Source organism: Mesocricetus auratus, unplaced genomic scaffold, assembly GCF_017639785.1.
Source record: "Mesocricetus auratus isolate SY011 unplaced genomic scaffold, BCM_Maur_2.0 Super-Scaffold_100003, whole genome shotgun sequence".
NCBI classification, from domain to species: Eukaryota; Metazoa; Chordata; class Mammalia; order Rodentia; family Cricetidae; genus Mesocricetus; species Mesocricetus auratus.
This window is the reverse complement of record NW_024429188.1, coordinates 44,580,097-44,600,872: the sequence shown is the minus strand read 5'-3', so window position 1 is coordinate 44,600,872 and position 20,776 is coordinate 44,580,097. Positions and strand designations below refer to the sequence as shown.

At 38.8% G+C, this 20,776-nt stretch overlaps 1 protein-coding gene across 1 annotated transcript in view; it reads right to left on the bottom strand.

Moving 5' to 3' along the window:
* Ar (androgen receptor) overlaps positions 1–20,553 on the bottom strand; it is a 194,428-nt gene extending 173,875 nt beyond the window's left edge. The window contains exon 1 of the mRNA XM_005081152.4: positions 17,976–20,553. Coding sequence (XP_005081209.1) covers positions 17,976–19,531 — 1,556 coding nt within the window. The 5' untranslated portion in view covers positions 19,532–20,553. The remainder of the gene's footprint in view (positions 1–17,975) is intronic.
* Between the last annotated feature and the right edge of the window lie 223 nt (positions 20,554–20,776).

Genomic DNA, 20,776 nt, shown 5'->3' with positions numbered 1-20,776 from the left:
TTCTATGGACAAATTTGATCCATATGTTCAATAAAGGAACTGGTTGAAATATAGGGGCTCTAAAGTCACCAAGGGCCATGACTTTGCACTGGGTCATCCCGTTCTCTGTGTAGGACCATGACCTCTGACCGAAAACAAGGTCCTTCTCACTCTCTGTCTCTCCTTAGACCAGCTCAGCCTTGTACTCTGAAGCATCAACTAGTAAAAGATTTCAGTTGGAATGAGGAAAGTAACTTAATAACTTGAATTACCAAAGCAAATGATGGTCCCTGTTATCTTCGATGACCTCACACTTAGAGTCTGGCCAAGGTATTTTAGAAGCAGGAAGTTTTGTGCAAGAGAAAACTAGGCTGGAATAACCAGAGAAAAGCCTATTCCCTTCAATTACAAATGTATTCCTAATCTCCATTTGCCTGGTCTGATGATGATGATGATGATGATGATGATGATGATGATGATATGTTGATAATGATGACAATGACAACAATGGTAATGATGATGATTGATGATGATGATGATAACAACAATGGTAGTAATGATGATGATAGGTACTATGGTATTGAATACCAAACTCTTAATATAAGGTAGATGCTAGGTGAAATGTTTTCTATTTATTGGTTTACTTACTGACACAAAGCACAATGAGAAGGATTCATAAGAAAATAAACTTGAATGAATAGTTACTCAAAATTCACAGCTAGTAAGAGTCAAGATTTAACCCAAAGGCTGTTAGATGTCAAAGTGTATGCCAACCAACATATTTACTTTATCCCTGACCCTGGTTTCTTAATCAAAGGCTTTCAGCTTTTTTGTCACTTATTGGAAACCCCTAACTTCACAGGGTATTGCTGAAATCATCCAGACGGAATTTTTGAACTGATTTAGAGGTTTTACAGTGGTTATAAAGTGACTGTGAGTTTTATGTGCTTTGAATCCAAATCTGAGCCTCATCCATGATTTCCAGTAGGTTCTGTCTCTTTCTGAATATCTTCAGTGAGGTGAATTTACTACTTATGCCAGGGTGTGATGAATAAAAAGGGAATTAATATTTTAGCACTTTCTTAAGTGTGATGCTCTTTGGTTAAGATGCTCTGTATAGACCTTACAGTAATAAGGCTGTAAGGAGAGTATTCCATAGGTTAAGAACTCAATGATCAAAAATGTTAAGTAACTCACTTGAGGTGGTACCCTAGCAAACGTTTGTGTCAGAATTGAAAGTCAGGTCTGATGTACTTTGTGAGGTCCCTTGTACTTTTTTTAGCTCCTCCCATATGAGGAACAAAAGTTCTTGTAGTGAGAAAGGCTCTTACGATTTGCCCAGATAATTGATTTCTCTAGGTTGGTAATTTCATATTCCTATAAGGTCCAAGTAGATAACTTAAGTGACTAAAACTGTTCAAGGGTCCCTAGGCAAGCTCAAAATGACAGGTACCTTCTGGAAAAGGAGGAGCTTTTCACTTTTCCTGTCATTTGCCAAGCAAGAATGAATATCCAGTATTGCAAGATCTTCATTCCCAAAAGTGGAAAGTTGAATTTCCATGGGAAATATTGACAGTAATTCAATGAACACATATGTAGACACACTGTTTAGGGTAGGCAAAACATACCTGATTGTAGTAGACAACTTTTCTCTTTTACTAAACTGTACCTTGTCCTCACTAGTTTTTCCCATTGTGTTACTACAGAAAAAGCACTGAACATATTTATGTGAGGGCAATCCTTCAGATGTATGGAGGCAAGAGTCTACTGCTCCCTGTGTCTCTTATTGTCCAGTATCTCAGCTTCTCAATGCTTTACAAACTACAATGGCAGATGAATTATGGGATTAAATAACATACTGCAGGCATTAGAATTTATAAGAGCATGACAATTTTTTATTCTGAGTTATGCAATTCTGGGAATACATGTTCTGATCCCAACAGTTGTTTGTAGCAGTCAATGCTATTAAATCAGAATCACTTAATAAATAAGCACTATACATTAATACATATGGACTATCTACTATGTATTACAATAGAAGCTATACATTTTGGAAACTTTATAAAGAAATACCCAAGAAGCAGTCTTTATTATAAGAGAAGATTTAAAAGAATATATGCAGCACAATGATTTTCATGAATGTATTATGATTTATGGAGTAAACATTATATATACATATATAGAGAGAGATTAATAAGGAACAAAAAGGTAACCATAAATTGATTCTTTGCTTGTACCAAGCATTCATCTGATAATCTCTTCTCAAAATCTTAGAGCTAGAAAATTCTAGTCCTGGTTTATAGATGAGGAAACTACAGTCAACATTTCCCAACCATATCATGTCAAAGATCATTTTTTCTTGGGTTGGAGAATGAAGAAACTCATCTTGTAGGAAGATGTATTTGAGCTAAGATTTGAAGTGTAGAGAGTATTGAAATTGGGATAGCTTTCAAGGCCAAAGGGATAATAGAGAAAATAATAAGTTCAAAGAACAAAGGATTTGGGAGGGTTTCAATTGACAGTGACTAGATCCATTTGGCTAGATTGTAAAAAAATAGTAAGAGAGCTGTAGGAATTCAATCTGGAAAAACAAAACAGATTATAAAGAGACCTAAACATCAAATTTAAATGAATGCAGATTGAACTTACTTACCAGTGAAGAGGAGCTGGTTTTATGTGCGTGTTGTGTAGCAAGTATGTATCACTGATATTGCCTATGCAAGGCAAGGACTCCATTATCCTAGCCCAAGGATCTGAAATTTTAATCCTGCATTACACAATTATTCAATAAAGCTTCGTTGTGACAAACACTGTAAGTAGGAAGATAAATCACATAAGCCCCCAATCATCAAGGAGCTTACATTCTCAGGGATATTAAAATAGAATTCTAAAAAGATTTTCACAGAACTTTAGTACCATTTAGTGTCATGAATACAGTGTGAAAGAAAAAACAGCAGAGAGAGTGGGAGAAAAGAAATTTGAGATCGCCTCACAATACACCAAGAAGGGATAAGAATTTGAATTCGGGTAGATGGAATGACTGAGAGTGCTTTGGGAAACATTTCCTTTTATCACCGCAGTTCTGAAAATCTCCATCTTGTCTTTTCCCAGAAACTCTGAGGTCATCTCTGATGGAAAATGCTGAACTTGGAAGGGGAGCGATCCCTCCAAGAAGAGACCACTCTGTTCATTTCCACATCTGACCTGACATACTTTGAGTCAACCTAGTACCTCACTGAGGTTCAGCAAGCCTCTAAAGCAAACAACATACCATCTAAAAAACGAGCATGGCTAAGATTTTTGTTCTATTATTAGATAATTGCTAAGAAAAATATCTCAGTCTAACTTGGTCTTTTTTATTTAAAAGAATGATCAAACATATTTCATATGAACAATTGGAAACTCCCACAGACTACAAGTTGCTAACCTTGGGTTTTAAAGCAAAGATAAAAGGGGGAAGATAGTCAGAATAAATAGATATTTAACATGTTTTGGAGACCTTTTTATATCCACATATTGGGCACCAAATGTTTCCATCTTAATTGTGAACTCTGAGTTAATATGCTTTCTTGATCTAATTAGAAGTTAGACAATGCCTCAGAGTTGTGGCACAATATGGCAAGTTTGGAAAGACACTTTCACTTAGGCACTGCCAATTTTCAAAAGAAATAGCTAAGTGGTTATCATTTGCATAAGCAGAAAGATTGCACTTTCTTTCAAAGAAAACATTGAGCAAGGCAGACTTTTGCAGCAATCTGCTTCCACTTCTACAGTAACAAATATGCTATGTGACATCCACATTCATGACTTAAGGGAGTCTGTGCAACCAATTTGGACCTAGAAGGATGGAGATAACATTGTGTAAGTACTAAGAAATTTCCCTTCTTACTTAATATCAATCTCATAAACTGCTGTCTTTTCCTGAGTTTGATTTCACTTTATCACTCTCTGAAAGGGGGTGAACTCTGCTCACTCAACTATCTTTCTGTCTATTCTTGTTTATGGAATCATTTATTTGTGTTTTAATAGTAATGGCGTGAGACAGAAGGAGAGAAAAAATGTGACAGATGATTATGAAAAGTGCAGAACTGGCAGCTAGGAGTTTCAAGCTCAAGATTTTACTTTGTTACTTACCATATCACTTCAGATATCTTCCTTTATCACAGCATTTATTTATTTTAAAAAACCGACTTACGTTAAGCTAAAAATGGTTAATGTTTGAAGTTCAGATATAATATTTTTTATATTTAAAAACTTTCTGTATTATGAGTAGAACCCCTTTGCACAGATGTAGTCAATTCTAACACAGGCTTTTTTGCTTACATGTTCAGTCTGCTTAAGCATGTTATTCAATTCCCGTGTGACTGTTTCTTCATCTATAACATGGAAATATGCACTTATGTCATAGGTTTATTATGAGTCACATGAAATGGGCACTTTTCTCTTTCTTAATTTAATAGCTCTTCAAAGTTCAGCCACTATAGGATTTCTGAGCTCTTTTCAATTAATCCTCACATCCTGTTTTCTAATCCCTACCATAAATTATCCATTGCTAATAATACCTTTGCATCCCATAAGCCCTACTCTACACCCAGGCCATTGAGCTGCCTCATTCACAGCACTGGACTATATAACAGAGAAATGCGCAAGAAAGCCACCTTGGTCACTTGTCTTTTTGAGATAGTAAAGGAACAAATTAAGGCAATACATGAAACTCCTGGTATAGTACAGAGGTTAATATCTTGGCTCAGGGGTTAATGTCAGTTGATGGCTGCTAGAGAAGGCATAGTCAGTTTTCTTTTAGACTCTGCCCATGGGTAGATTTCTCAGGTTCCAGTAGATAACCCCATACCAATGTGCATATGGGCAGGACTAGAATGTTAAAAGATGTTTTACAGTTAAAAGCCAAATTTCATGGGGGGATATGCAGATTCCATGACTCTTACCTCTGTGACAAGTGGGCAAGTTATGTAGCAATCCAAGGTCTATTTTTGATCCTGAATTTTTTTGGTTTTTTGAGACAAGGTTTCTCTGTGTAGCTTTGAGCCTATCCTGGCACTTGCTCTATAGACCAGGCTGACTTCTAACTCACAGAGATCTTCCTGCCTCTGCCTCCCGAGTGCTCGGATTAAAGGCATGGGCCACCAACACCCGGCTCAGGATCAACTTCTGAAAGTTGATGTAGGAATTAAATTTATTAAACCAATGCAAATGACAAAGTTTTGCAAACAACAAATAATATGTGCTCTTACTATTATTGTTATTGTTAAAATTATTTGTTCTGAAAATGGAGTTCCAATGTAGAATTTTCTAAGAATGTAATACACAGTTTACCTGGAGAACAGGTTCAGACTAGGTGCGGACACTAAGCTTGTTGTATGATCTTGGCCAAGTCTTCTATATAATGCCTCAGTCACCACATCCATAAGATGAGATAGCTAGAAAAGAAGGACTGTCCAAATTCTACAAACTCTAACAGTCTAGGATTTCAGGCAATTTCTGTTTAGCTGTCCTTTACGTTCCAAGTTTAATTAAAACACACGCTTTTCAGAATCAAACTATTTTTGTTATAACGTCCAAAAAGTATATTAAATCTATTGGGTATAGCAGTCAATTTGAATGGTTTCCTATTGCTTAGTTTAATTACTTGTCTTAAAGTTTGGGAAGTAAAAAAGGCTCACCGTTTTCCTTAAATAAAGACTTAAAATCACACCCTAACTGAATTGGAATCCAAAAGAAAACCTCTATCCTTTTTGAGACTTCTATAAAATAAATACTGGGGAAGGGTGAGGACACAAAAGAGATAGCCAAGGTGCTCTGTAAGATCATTTTTAATCTCCCTGGAGAACAAAAAATTTGAAGTCTCTGTAAAAAACCGGAGAAGAAACTAAGTTCACTGGAAGACACAGATTTTATTAATCTTGTGATGTCTATGTCCTGCACTTTTCCTACATACAATCTTCATTTTATAAAGGGGGATGTGCTTTTCCAGTTATGCTGGGCAATATTTTGTCAATCATCTTTGTCTTCTTTCTTTTTTCACAATGACTGTATCATCTGTCAATAAATGCTACTGGCTCTTTAATCAAACCATCCCAGTCTTGCCATTTCTTGCTCTTTGGGCTACCTTAGCCTGAACTGCCATTATCTCCCTTTTGTAACCTGTAGTAGATTCAGATTCCTGCTTCCCATTTATTCCATGGTCCCTTTTTCACAGAGACAAGTGGCCAAACAAATATATAATGTATCTAAAAGTAACAGATGCTATGAAAAAGAATTCTACTAAAATGCAAGCCAGATAATACTATGATGCTTAAGTTCTCAGAGCAAATCCTGAAGTCATAAAATCTTTAGGTTATCCACCTTAACTCTGACATTGTGTTTTATCAACCCTTACTTAGGCACTCTAGCTATATAGCCCCCAATGTTTGTCTTGTGTCACACAAGTGTACCCCTTCTTTAGGCTCTTTAAGTCTGAAATTATTTAATCTTAGTCACATGGCTCACTTCATTTCCTTCAGGCCCCTTCTCATGTATTACATTCTTAGCAAAGCCAAAGCTGACCAACAAATATAAATTGCTGCTTCACACCATTAGTACTTGCTTTCCTCACTCTGCTAATTTAGTCTTCATGATACTTATTCTTTGTCACGTTCTCTGTGTCTCCCCTCATCAGACTGTCAGTTGCAGTGAGGGATAATTCCCTGGCTGTATGTTGATAGTATAGAATTATTCGTGTAGTCAATGTTCAATAAATATTAGCTGGATAAATGTAGTCTATGATAGAAATTAGCTCATGTAGTCTTGAGGCTTATCCAGGGAGCCAGCATGGGACTGACTTAGGCCCTTTCCATCTGTGTGACAATTGTGTAGCTTGGTCTATTATGGGGCCCCTAGCAGTGGGACCAAGACTTGTCCCTGATGCATGAGGTAGCTCTTTGGAACCTCCTCCCTGTGGTGGGATGCCTTGTACAGTCTTGATGCATGGGGGTGGGGGTGGGGGTGGGGAGGCTTGGTCCTGCCTCATCTTGATATGCCATGCTTTGTTGATCTCCATGGGAGGCCTTACTCCATCTGAATGGCAATGGAGGTAGAGTGGATGCAGGGGAGTAGGAAGAAGGAGGAGGTAATAGGAGGAGAGGAGGGAGGGGAAACTGTGGTTGGTATGTAAAATAAATTTAAAATGATGTAAAAAGGAGAGAGAGAGAGAGAGAGAGAGAGAGAGAGAGAGAGAGAGAGAGAGAGAGAGAGAGAGAGAATAACAAGGCTATTGATACCTAAAAGTTACACATAGCCAGTCTATTGATCTAGTTGGCGGGTAGAAACATAGATGCTTTAAGAGCTTCACCTATTTCTTTTCTTGGCATTAGCTATATTTCTTTGCATCTCTGAATTTCACCATTCCTATCTGTAAAGTAAAAAGAACTATAGAATAAAATCAGGGACCTATGGCTGAAGTAAGAGTAAAACTGAAATCCATTCTGCCTGTTTTGAAGCTGTTTGATTGCACATTACCTATTTTTTCTGAAAACATTTATGAACGTTAAAATAGTCTTAACCAATACTATTTTTACATGGTGGAAAAGAGAATATAGCTTGAATCTGGTATGGTAATCTCTCCAGTATTGTTCTTTTGTCCAGGATTGTTTTAGCTATGCAGTGGCTTTTGCTTTTCCAAATGAATACTTTTGTTTGTTTGTTATTTTTGTTTGTTATGGGAATTTGATGGGGATTGCGTTGAATCTGTAAGTTGTCTTGGGCAGAATATTAATTCTTCTCAATATTAATTCTACCAATCTATGAGCATGGGAGGTCTTTCCATCTTGTAGTATCTTTCTTAGTCTCTTTAGTCAGAGACTTTGTTGAGTTCTTTCAGTTCTTTACATTTATTCCTAGACATTTTAAATTTTCAGAAACGTTGTGGATGAGAGTATGTGAATTATTTTTCCCAGCTTGCTTCTTGTTGGTGAATAAAAAGGTTACCAATTATATCCTGTCACTTTGCTGAAAGTGCTCATCATTTCTGGAAGCTTTCTGGTGGAATTTCTGGGACTTCTTATATATAATACCTTATCATCTGTAAATAAGGAGAATTTTTCTTATTTGTTTCCTGTTTAAGTTTCTTAAATTTCCTTATAGAGTCTTACTCTTCTAGATAGTGCTTCAAACACTGTGTTGAAAAGGAACAGGCATAATGGAAAATCATATCTAGTCCCTAATTGTAATTAGATTGTTTATGAGTTTTCTCCATTATGATGATTTTGACTGTTGAGGCATGCTTCTTCCAAAATTGTTCTCTCTAGGACTTTTACAATGAAGGCATATTGGATTTTTATTATATGTCTGATTCAGATTGGAAGTATTTTAGTGAGGATATTTGAGTTTTTGTTCATCAGGGACATTGTCCTAACTTCTTTGATGTATATTTACCTGGTTTTGACAGTAGAGTAATAATGAATTCATAGAAGGAATTGAAAAGTGAATCCTGACTCTGAAGCTTTAGACTTGGGTGCATATCCTGAAGTAACTCCAGAAGCCAGGAAAGTAAAAAAGGGAACCATTTACTGAGGGGAGAGGAAAAGCTCTAAAGCATTTGTTCTCAACCTTGCCAATCTGTAACACTTTAATACAGTTCTTCATGTTGTGCTAACCTCAATCATAAAATTATTTTCATTGCTACTTCATAACTGTAATTTCTACTTCATAACTGTGTTTTCTATGATCTTATGTGACTCCTGTGAAACTCCTCTTGATCCAATAGTAGTAGGCATCTCACAGGTTGAGAAATGCTGAGAAGAAGAAAGAAAGAGACAGACAGAGAGAATAGCAGGACAAAAGTACTAAGAAAGGGGAATATGAGAAAAAATGAGTGTGGTTACTTTAACTGGAGAACAAGGAGGAAGGTTACTACAGAGGAAGGACAGATACACTGAGAATATTTGAAAATGATGGTGAAATGTATTTTTTCATAATCTTACTTAAAATATGTGAATAAATATTAATATATAGAGACATATAGATGATAAGGACATATAGATAATGTTAACCTCAAGAATCATAAACCAACCAAAGGAAATTTCCCTTTGAGTAGCTCATCATGGAAGTCCAAGAAACTCCCAAATAAATGGAAACTATTGCTACTGCCCTTGGTTGCCTCCCTGAACCTTAATGTAAAAATTTATTGCTGAAGACACTACACACTTTGGACACAGGACCTGAAGGAGCTGGAACTCATCTAGAAGCCTCCCCGGGGAATAGTTTTCATAGTATCTAAAGGTACTATGCAAGCTTCAAAGACAGAAGACGATCAATATACCTACCCAGCTGAAAAGCCTTTGAACAACAGTGACCAGTCAGTAAAATATTCTTAATGGTACAATCTTAGACCTATTCTTTTTCTCTTATTGAATTATTAAAATTGTGTTTATCTCTTCCTTGCCTGAGAAAACCACTCATTTATTTAGAGGCTTGAAGCAAGCATCTGTGTCAACTGAAAGCTTCAGAGCAGAATTTCTCTTGGTCTGATCACCACACTGGGTGTCTTCCTGGACTCTCATACTACACTAAGACTCATTAATGACCCCAAATTTAATTTAATTCACTACTCATATTATTGAAGACTTCTTCAGTCAAGACACCAAAATATATTCTAAGCAAATGCAATGACATAGCCAAGAAACTGTGGAGGAAACGAGCAGTTAATGACTGGAGTGGTAATGTTGAATAAATAGAATGCATCCTCTGGCATCATTGTCTTTTCAGAAGTACTATGTACTTTTTCATGAAACATCACCTTCATAAGGATTAGAGGCATTCACAGGTAGTATTGCTGATCCCTTTAGCCTACACCGACTCAGGTCTATTTTTTAAACTACTTACATTTAAAATTTCATGTATACCCTATTTCTATATGTCAGCATCATGATGCTCCTTTTTTGTTTTGAAGGTCTTTGAAAGCTATGACCACTGAACTATCTCTGTTGGTTCTCCTTTTACAAAAAAAATGTACATCCTTCAGACACACACTTCAGACACACAGCAGGTGCTTGTTGAAAAGTAGTTTATTGACAGAGGCTTAGTTTTGTCCTGGGAATAAACTCTAGGACTTCCCACTTACTAGACCAGAATTATCAATGAGCTACATTTCCAATCTGACTAATTTGTTTTTAAAAATTAGCTTTATTGGTGACAATCTTCTAAAGCCAGCTGTATGATCAAACAGGACCATGCATTTTTCTGGGTTACTAGCAGTTCGGTGACCATTATTAAGACATAGCAGCTGAAGATGATTATGTATGACCATTACACTAGCATGTAATGAGGCCAAAGTTCAGTACCCATATAAATTTTTGCTTCTTGGGTGCGGTGCAAATCACTGAAAGGAGGCTACTTTATACTATTATAAATATACCATTTCCTCACCAAGGAATGCATATATATATACATATATATATATCATGAGGAGTTGAGACATTTACTTAATTCAACAAACAATATATAAAACCATAATATTATGACTGTGGCTATTTTCACGAATTTAAAAATAACCCAAATATAACGGGTAACTTTTCTAGCCTAGATTTACCTTGTTATATTTTCATGAAATTTTATATTTGGTAGTTAAAATTATTCCTCACTCACTTGCTAATAATTATTAAATCCAAAGTCTAGGAGAAAGGACTATTGCTTATATTTACAAACACTCTCTTTGTCCTTGAAATGGATGACATTACTAGGTCTAATTGACAGTTAAGTTGGATACAACTTATGCTCCTTCAGCTAGATAAGATAAAGTCAAGTATGTTCTAGCAGGATACTAAAAGAAAAAGAAAACCTTTCTATTTAAACATCTAAGACATTAGCATTTCTGGTATATGAAGTAAGGTTGCAAGGTATAACTCTATCTCCTATATTTCTTAGCACTGGCAATGAACAATTTGAAAAGAAAATCAAAAGACAATTATATTCATAATAATATAAAATACTGAGGAACAAATTTGACAAAAGAAATGCAAATTTTACATTCTGCAGACTAAAAAACAGTTTTTTAATATGTGCATAAATGGTATGCAAATTCATTCATTAGAAGGCTTGGCAGCAATAATCCTCAAATTGATGTACATATTGGATACAATCTCCATCAAAATTATAAGTGCTTCTGTGTAGGAAATGAAAAAATTATATTAAATAATATGAAGGGTCAAGCGACCTCACATTCATGGTTAATGGATTTGTACAAAGAATTCCAAGACAGGTAAATGGGACCTGGCTCAACTAATGATTCCACTATAACTGGATATCTACATGCACAAAAATCGGACTGACCTATACTTTACAACACATATAAACAATAAATTAATGATGATAAAGAAACTAGGTATATGTAGTTATAACTGGAAAGCTCATAGAAGGAAACATAGGTATATATCTCTTTATTTTAGAATTAGGGAATGCTGCTTAATATATAACACTTAAATTATAATTGAAAAAGAAAAAACTAGATAAACTGAATTCTATCAAATTTTAAAATGTTTTTCCTTCAGTGGATGCGGTCAAGAAAGTTACAAACATCCACAAACCATAATCCATTAAAGGATTTTTATCTAAAAATACATTTTAAAGCACTCATAATTCAATGTCAAAAAGACAACACAACTAAACATGAGCAAAAAATATGCATACACATTTTGACAAAATAAAAGATAAAAATAGACAAAACCACTGGAAAATACATTGAACATTATTAGTCATTCAAAAATGTGCATTAAAATGACAATGAGATGCTGCTTAACACCCACTAGATAATAGTAGTAGTAGTAGTAGTATAATAATAATAAAATAATAATACAATGAGGCTGAAAAGACAGCTGATTTATAAAGAGCACTTGCTATACTTCCAGAGGATCTCTGTTCCAGCACCTACATCTGGTGGCTCACAACCTTCTTCCAGGTGATTTGATGCCCTCTTCTGGCTTCCATGGGTACCCACACCTGTGCATTTATGCACACACGGACACATATATACATAATCAAATCAAATAAAAAGTGATAATAGTAATTGTTATCAAGATATGCAGAAATTGACATGTTCATTTGATGTTGCTTGGGTTCTAAAGTAATGTGGACACTTTTGAATCAGCTTGGTATATTCTTATAATATTAAAACCACAGCTATCATATGAAATAATAATTCCATTACTAAATTATACCCAAGAGATTTAAAGCCATATTTCCACCAAAAAATTGTACATGGTGGATGGAGAGAAGGCTCCATGTTTAAAAACACTTGTTATCTTGCAGAAGATTCTGGTTTAGTTTTTACTACCCACATGGTGTCTCACAACACTCCATAATTCCATTTCGAGGAAATAAAATTCCCTAGGCATGCATGTGGTGCACATTTAGACTTGTAGTTAAAACACTCATATACATTAAATAATTTAAATATAAGTTTAAATAATTGTGCTTGAATATTTTCAGCAATATTATTAGTAATGCTCAAAGGCTCGTGATAGCAATGATTTCCATAAACTGACATAATGTGGCATAATAAACAAAATAAAAAATTATTCACCTGTGAGAAAATAATGAAGCATTGACCACGTGATTTAACATGAATGAACCTAGGAAGCATTATTCTATACCAAAGAACCTAGTCACAAAAGAACTAGCACTGCATGACTCTATTTGGATGAAGTAGCGGAATGAGTAAATCCATGGAGACTAAGAGCAGATAAGTGGTAGATCAGACTGGGGAGTGGGTAGAGATGAGACTACTACCAAGCACGTAGTGTTTTGGGGGGGTGAATAAAATGTTCCAGAATGGATTGTGGTAATAGATCCATAACTCAGGATGTACTATAAAACACTGAAATATGCACTTTCAGTAGGTGAATTATATTGATTGTGAATTATGTCTCTATTAAGCTGTTGCTGACAAAATAAAACTCTGTACATGATCTAAACTGGCTACATTCTCTACTGACCAACAGCACTTTTCAGCTATAAATGTATACGAATGAGCCATTCTCCACCCTGACGTGTCTGGCAGATTGGCAGCAATCATTGTGAGAGAGAAGAGTGGCATCATTCATGAGTTTGCAAACCATAGTTTGTGCCCTCTCAGCTCTGAGATGCAGACACTAAATGCAACCCTTACTGAGTGGCAATCTAAAACATCAGAATCAAGAGAGAAGCTTCTAGAAGCTTTGTGTTCTGCTTCAGAGAGGTTTTCCCAAATAAACAACAGGTATACAAAATGTAACTTTCTAATATTCTAACTACTAGCAAGGGGAGTTAACAGAACATTAAGCCTTACTGACCTAATTGAAGTTATTTGCATATTAGTAAATACACGGAAGATACTGGCTACGCATAAAAATTTCAAGTATCTTATACAACGTGAAGGATAGCAAATGATGATAATCGTACGGTATTTCAGAAGCGCTTATTTAAAAGTCAGTGCTGTGTTTAGGATGAGGATAACTCAGTAAAAATGATTATCAGAGAACCTGATGAAGTGCTGACAAGGAAACTAAAGGTGAGTGGTTTCCTTACTATTTTTCTTTGTCTTACCAATGATCATTTGCATGTCGCCTGAGCACCTTCATGTGAAGAATAACACTGACCTTGTCATATAGAATAGATGAATAGATACTGATCCAGACAGAGTTTTTGAGAAAGGGAGAGTATAATTGTTCTTACTGTTTGGCAAAAGGTTACCAATAGGGTCAGCAGAGGGAAAAGGATAGAGATTAAGATTGACTGTGTAGTTAATTCAGTGCAGAGGGCCCTCGATTCAAACCCCAGTACTGCATGACACATACAAACTATGGACAGACAGAAACTGATACAGACACACATCTGATATGGGGGACAAAATACTTCACTAAATCTTCAGTGTATGCAAGTTTTCTCCCACAACTTCCTCAGAAACTATTGAACCTGTTTCTAACCCCATGGAAAAATGTCCTCTATGAAGCTATTCATTTTACAGTTCCTTCTTGTGATCTATTCATAAGAGAGATACTGGATTCATCTGATCTTCTGCTTGCCAGATTTTCATTAAAGAGATTCTTTAGGAGCATGCCACAGGTGTAATGAAAAAAATCCCAACAAATAGAAAGAAGAGTTTATAGTCTGATGTCAAAGACATAAAAGGAGTGATATAAACGAAAACCAGGCATAAGCAGCATTTGAGGAAGCTGAAGACAAAGAGAAAATGGAGGCGTTGAGGGTTGGGGAAAGATTTCCTATTCAGTCCCTTACCAACATCACAAAATGTAATTTTTGTTTGCTTTTTATTACTATTTTTCAGTATCTTCAGTTCAGATATGATTATAAATTAAGTTCCTTGCTTTGTTCCACCTAGTCTGTATTCTCTCCTTGCTTAAATAGAACTCCAAATGAAATTAATGGTCATAATACCATCATAAGTAACAACAACAATAGTAATAATAATAACAATAAATTGTCCATATTAAACTTACAGGATACCACCAAGAGTGACCATTGTATGTGTACAAATCAGGAGATGAAATAATTCCTTGTTTTAAAAGCATTTATGTAAACCAGATGAAAAATTAAAACAGCGAGGAAAACACAACAAAGAAAATTTAACATGCCAGAAAACTCAATATGTTATTTCCAAGTATCAGGTCCTTGAATTAAACTCTAATGAAGTAAAATCAGCACTGTCAGGAAAGCACCCCACACTAACACTACGACTAGAAAGCTCCAAGCTGCAAAGAAAACAATTTCTACTGATAACACCAAGCTGAGAGAGGGTGAGCCTGCATAACAGGGTTTTGCCATGGCTGCATCTTGTGGCTACTGACATATGGGATGTCAACTGACTTGGCTATTAGACATCGGGTCCTGATAACTGGGACCCAAGAAAAACTCACTATGTGTTTGCTGACTATAGAAGACGGACACTTCTTTTTAATATACTGATTCTGAAAGTAGAAATCATTCACTGAAAGTAAAGCAAAATTTTTGCTTAAGAAAACATTCAAACTATGCTTTATACAATAGATAGAACAAAATTTCCTGGTAACTAGGAAGGAGAATGGAGATGAAAGGGGAACTGATAAAATGCTGTACTTAGAAAAAAATGATAAAAACTAGGATTTGTCAATGCCAAAGCATTACTAAAATAATACCTATTATGGGTGCTGAAACAAATAAGTAAAAAAAATAGTAATTTTCATTCTGTTTCTGAGTAATTTCCCTAAACCCCAATTCAAATTCTTGCATGGGCTCTTTAGGGCTCTAATTTGTAAAAAAATCAATGTTTGCCACAGTATTGTGCTACAAAGGTTGTGGTCTTGTTTTATCTCCAATAGAAAACAGCTCCATAAAATATCATCAGGCTTGTAAACAAGACCCATTACTTTTATTTTTCCTCCTGTTCAAAACATATGTTAAACTAAGCAAAAAAAAAAGAGGACTGCATTCAGTTTCTGCCTTCTTCTCGGTGAAAATTCTGTTGACGTATGACACATAGTTACTGCTTCAGATATCGAAGCTAAAAAATTTCTCCCTCATATAAATAATGTTCATAATCACACATAGTTGAAAAAAGGTGGAACCCAAAACGTTATGAGAAGCTTCCAGAATTATGAGGTTTTAAACTGAAAATAAGCACACAATGCATGCTATCTAGAGGGAGTGAGCTCAGGGATTGTCTGTAAAATGCCTTTGCTTTTCTTTAAATTGCGCCAGTAGAGTAAGGGGGAACAAAAGAAAGGAAGAAAATATTTCCATGTTAGAGGTTGCTTGTATGCTGGTTAGATCCCTTGATTAATTTTCAATAAAATTATTCAAATGTTTTTTCCAGACCTTAGAAATGTTTGTCAACTCACTTAGAAAAAACTTCTTCGACTCTAGTAAATTCTCACAAATTGAGCTCAATAATTTAAAGAGTGTCAATGAGGCTTCAAAGTATAATAATCATCCTAATAGAGAAGGTACCCCTCCCATTAAGAACTGAGATAAAGTCAGAATATTCACTATAGAAATACTAGGAAGAATTTTTAGTTACATGGTGGAAATTCAGGTGGAATTTTCAAAAGTACATCTTAACATCCACCGAGATCTACTACTTTCCTTCTTGTTAGGTGAGCAAATTGGGGTGGGATATCCAAAAGAACAGATGGCTCAAGAGACTAGCCTTAGCATCATGCTAGGTTAGGGAGCGCTTTAGACATTCCCACCCTAAGAAATGTCTGTAGTTTAAAAAAGGGGGCTCCTTTCTCTAGTTGGCAACCCTAGAAAAAATTAACTATACCGAGTAAATTTATTCTCATAAAATGAAGACCTTTTATCCCATAGTAAAATCCATCACAAAAATAAACACTCGAACTTAACTGGAAAAGATTTAATGATATCAAATTAATCCTTGAAAATCCTGTACGGCAAACCTTAAAAACCAAATAGAATATAAATCGTGACAAGAAACTGTTTCTTCAATAACTCAGAAGACACTATTTTATCAAAACCTATCCTCCTTTTTTTAAATGTTTGGACACTGTCCTAACAACCAAGAACAGTAAAAGAATACAAATTGTTAGAATCAAGCCACCAAAATTATGGCACATGTAACAAAGAAATTTGGGGGATGTCAGAAATGTAAGAAAATCATTTGAGAAACAGGCATAAATTCATAGGGAGCTTGAGCACTTCAGGAAACCCAACCCTAGGCATTAATTACTCAGTCAATACTCCACCTTATCAGATGTAAAGATTATCTTAATTTAGTGGGGAAAACTTCTCAACTGGTCTCCACCAGCCTCAAGAAGCAGTAGTAAATGCTTTTAATAAGGCAAAATTGCCCGCCACTTTTCCCCTGCCCTAATTAGAACTGTGAGGCAACATTATGGTTCATAGGTCACTGACAGCTCTTACTCAATTTGTTATCAGGAGCAACTCATGTTTTAAAATATAAGCATGTCCTTAAAATGAAAAATGTAATGAGGTGCCTTACTCCTCCCTCCCCGGTGTAAGTTTCTGAGCAAACTCAAGTAGCAGGGCATGGTTTACAGGTTTGTTTGTTTGCAACACTTGTGAGTCAAATCAAACCTGCTAAAATTGTTCATTTACAGTACATTCTTTTCAGGTTTAATGTAACCCCGAAATAGAGACTTCTGATTTGTTCTAATCTAAACAGAAAATATACACGTTTCAAGAGAAAACTGGCCCACACAAATACTCCCAACTGTCAACCAATGCTGAGAAATCCGTGAGAACAAAGTTTGCCCGGTGTTTACTATGAAAGCTACCCCAAATACTTGCTCTAAATGTACCCTCTTGGACTCTCCAGGCTGACCTCCAACCAGAGAGCAAGTTCCTAGTTGCTTCCTGGGAAGAAATTCCACTCTTTGACACAGGGGCCTCAGCAACCAGATGCGACTTTTCTTTCTCGGAGAATTGAGAATTCTATTATCTCTATTTGAAGGATACGGGCTGAAACCAGCTTTTTGCTTTTCTTTTCCTTTTAGTATGCCAAGCCCATGCATGGATAGGAAAGGTGAATACTAACAGACTCATAGACAAGAAACTGTCCATATTTATTTCTCATCGTGTTTCTAGGACTTTGAGGAAAGGAGGGAGGACAAAGTGAATGGCTTATGAGCTTCATTTCTGAAAATGGCCCATGCAATTGGATTTAAGTTTGGAACTTTAAGTACTTGGAATTCCAGAAAGATTTTAATGGGGGATTTTAGGTGTCTGGGGGGAGGTGTAGGGCAATCTCGAAGGGCACCAATTAGCACCCCGGAGCTCAGCAAAGATTCCTGGGCTTAGGTGGAACATTTCACAAGAGGACAGTCCCCAGGAGGGCTCCAGATATAGGAGAGTCCCTCCTATAGAATTGGACCGAGCTGTTTTAGGATCCCTTGAAATGTTCTCTTGGGCGGGAATGCCTAGATTCCCCAAAACGCAAACTGCTGCTCTGTGCCTTTGGTCAAAAGGCAGCATTTTCAGGAGAAACTTACCGCATGTCCCCATAAGGTCCGGAGTAGTTCTCCATCCAAGGTCCCATCTCACTTTTGACGCAACTGGGACTGGGATAGGGTACTCTGTTCACGACTCCACTGGGGTACCAGACTTCGGAGGCTGAGAAGTCACCCTCCTGGCTCGCCAGCCCCTGAGGGGGACGAGTGTAGCCATAGGGGGCTACAGGCCCGGCCTCACTTGGGCTGCTGCTGCCGCCCCCGCCGCCTGGCCCATATAATTGGCCTTCTTCAGCTGTGAAGAGAGTGTGCCAGGAAGAAGACGCGGTGGCTGGGGGCGATCCAGTGCTGGGTCCAGCTGCACTCCCTCCATGTAGGCTAGCCAAGTCCCCGTAGCGGCATTGCGCTGCTGCCGCAGCCCAGGCGCTGCCATAGTCCAGAGGGTTCTCCAGCTTGATGCGGGTGTGTGGATGAGTAGGGGGCTGGGGGTGAGGCGGTCCGGTCAGAGCCAGCGGAAAGTTGTAGTAGTCGCGATTCTGGTATGCTGCTGCCTCATCCACTGCTCCGGATTTATACAGAGACAGAGTGGACGGGATCTCAAGTGTCCCAGAGCTACCTGCTTCACCACTGCCAGAACAACCCAGACTCTCGCTTTCCAGCCCTTTGGCGTAACCTCCCTTGAAAGAGGAATACTCAGCAGTCTCTTCTGTGCCTTTGCCCGGGCCCTCGTCCAGGGGAAGACCTTTGCATTCGGCCAGTGGTGCACAAGGAGCCGGACGCACCGCGGGTGGACCTCCCAGGAGCGACGCGTACATGCAATCTCCCCGAAGCTGTTCCCCCGGACTCAGATGTTCCAATGCTTCCACACCCAATCCCATTGACACAGACACTGCTTTACACAACTCCTTGGCACTGTCAGATATGGTCGAATTGCCCCCTAGGTAACTATCCTTGGAGGAAGAGGGAGCCCCAGTGGCCTCCCTTGCTCTTGCGCTGCTGCCACTGCCTTCGGATATTACCTCCTGCTGCTGCTGCTGCTGTTGCTGCTGCTGCTGCTGTTGCTGTTGCTGTTGCTGCTGAAGAAGTTGCATGGTGCCGGCCTCACTCAGGATGTCTTTAATGTCGGTGGAGCAGCTGTTTAAGCCTGGGAAAGTGGGGCTCAGCAGGGACAACGTGGATGGGGCAGCTGAGTCATCCTCATCTGGAGGAGCTGGTGGCTGCTGCGGTAGCCCCTTGCCAGGAGCTGTGGCAGTCCCAGGCTCTGGGAGGCAGCCGCTCTCAGGGTGGCCCTCGGAGGCTGACTGCTGCTGTGAAGGTGGCTGTTCCTCCTCCAGGGCCAGGTAGCCTGTGGGGCCTCTGATGTGGGCTTGGGGAGAGCCATCCTCGCCTTGCTGCTGCCGCCGCCGCCGCCGGGGGCTAGTCTCTTGCCGCTGCTGCAGACAGGCACCGGGAGGTGCTATGCTAGCGGCCTCAGGGTTCCTGGGGCCCGGGTTCTGGATCGCTTCGCGCACACTCTGGAACAGATTCTGGAAAGCTCCCCGATAGGTTTTGGACGGGGGCCGTGGGTAGACCCTTCCCAGCCCTAACTGCACCTCCATCCTTCAGTTGCCCTTATCTTCCACTGAATTCCCTTATCCTGCCTTCTTGTCTCTTGCTCTGGAGAGTTCAACTGACTGATGATGTAGTAGCTGCAGCTAGCTGCCCACCTGCGGGAAGCTCCAGGGAAGAAAACTTGCAGGAGGAAAAAAAAAAGCGCCCAGATAGCTTCAAAGTCTCCTGTAAAGGAAGGCACGCGCTAGACAGGATCTGCCCTGCTAGTTCCACAGTCTGTCCCTAAATACTTGAAGAACAGATTCAAAGATGCTCAAAGCTTGACGGAGGGAAGGAAAATCCTCTGCCTTCTACATTCAATGTCCATTGAAGCAGGTGCAAATAAGAATTGGGCTATTTCCTTTTTGTTTTCTTTTAGCTTTTGTTTTGCTTTCGACTACTGAAGCCCTGACTGTCTTTTCATCTTTGGATTTCTAGCTCCACACACAGGGTGAGGAACCGCAGGAGGAGGTGCAGGACCTGGAATCAGGACCTCTCCAGGCTTGCTGTTGCTCCTTAGTCTCTGTGCTCTTAAAAGCCTTTCTTGCAACAAGCTCGCTTGCTCTCAGCCAAAGGGAGTTACCTCTGTGCAAACTGGCTGGCAGAGCTGGGGGTGTAGGGGAAAGGGTTGGCCAAGAAGACTGCCTAGTCAGCTCCTGGAGAGGGGACCTTGGGGAGGGGGTAACGGGTAGAGGGGAGGAGGACAAAGGAAGCTGTAGTCCTACCGGACACTTTCCTCGCTTCCTCGGAGTCTCCAGCAGCTTTTAGAAACTTCACCGAAGAGGAAAGGGCAGCTCCGGGGCGGCGGCTTCGAAGCCGCCGTGCTGCAACAGGCGTCGGCTGTCGCTGAGCTGGGGCTGGTGTGGTGTGTCCCTTCAGCTTCCGTGTGGCACAGGAATGGCTAGCTCAGTCTTTTCCTCTCTGATGCCCTCTCAGCCTCCAGGTTTGCTCCGGACCCTCTGGTTTTCCCAGCAGGCTGGCTCCCAGAGATCTCCGAGGGGGCGCTGGGAGGTAGAAAGCAAATGCAACAGTTTGTGAGTCGGTCCCGCCCCCCGCGGGCCGGCCTCCCTGCCTTCCCTCCTCCTTTTTCTCTCCCCTCCCCTCCCCTTTCCTTTTCTCCCCTCCTCTCACCGCAAGCCAGCGCAGGGTGGCTTTAAAGAACAAACTACTGGCTTAGTATGGGTGAAGGCTCTAGTGACTCGCTGTCGCCTCTAAGGACTCCTCTTCCCCAAATACCCTTGTTTTTCTGGAAC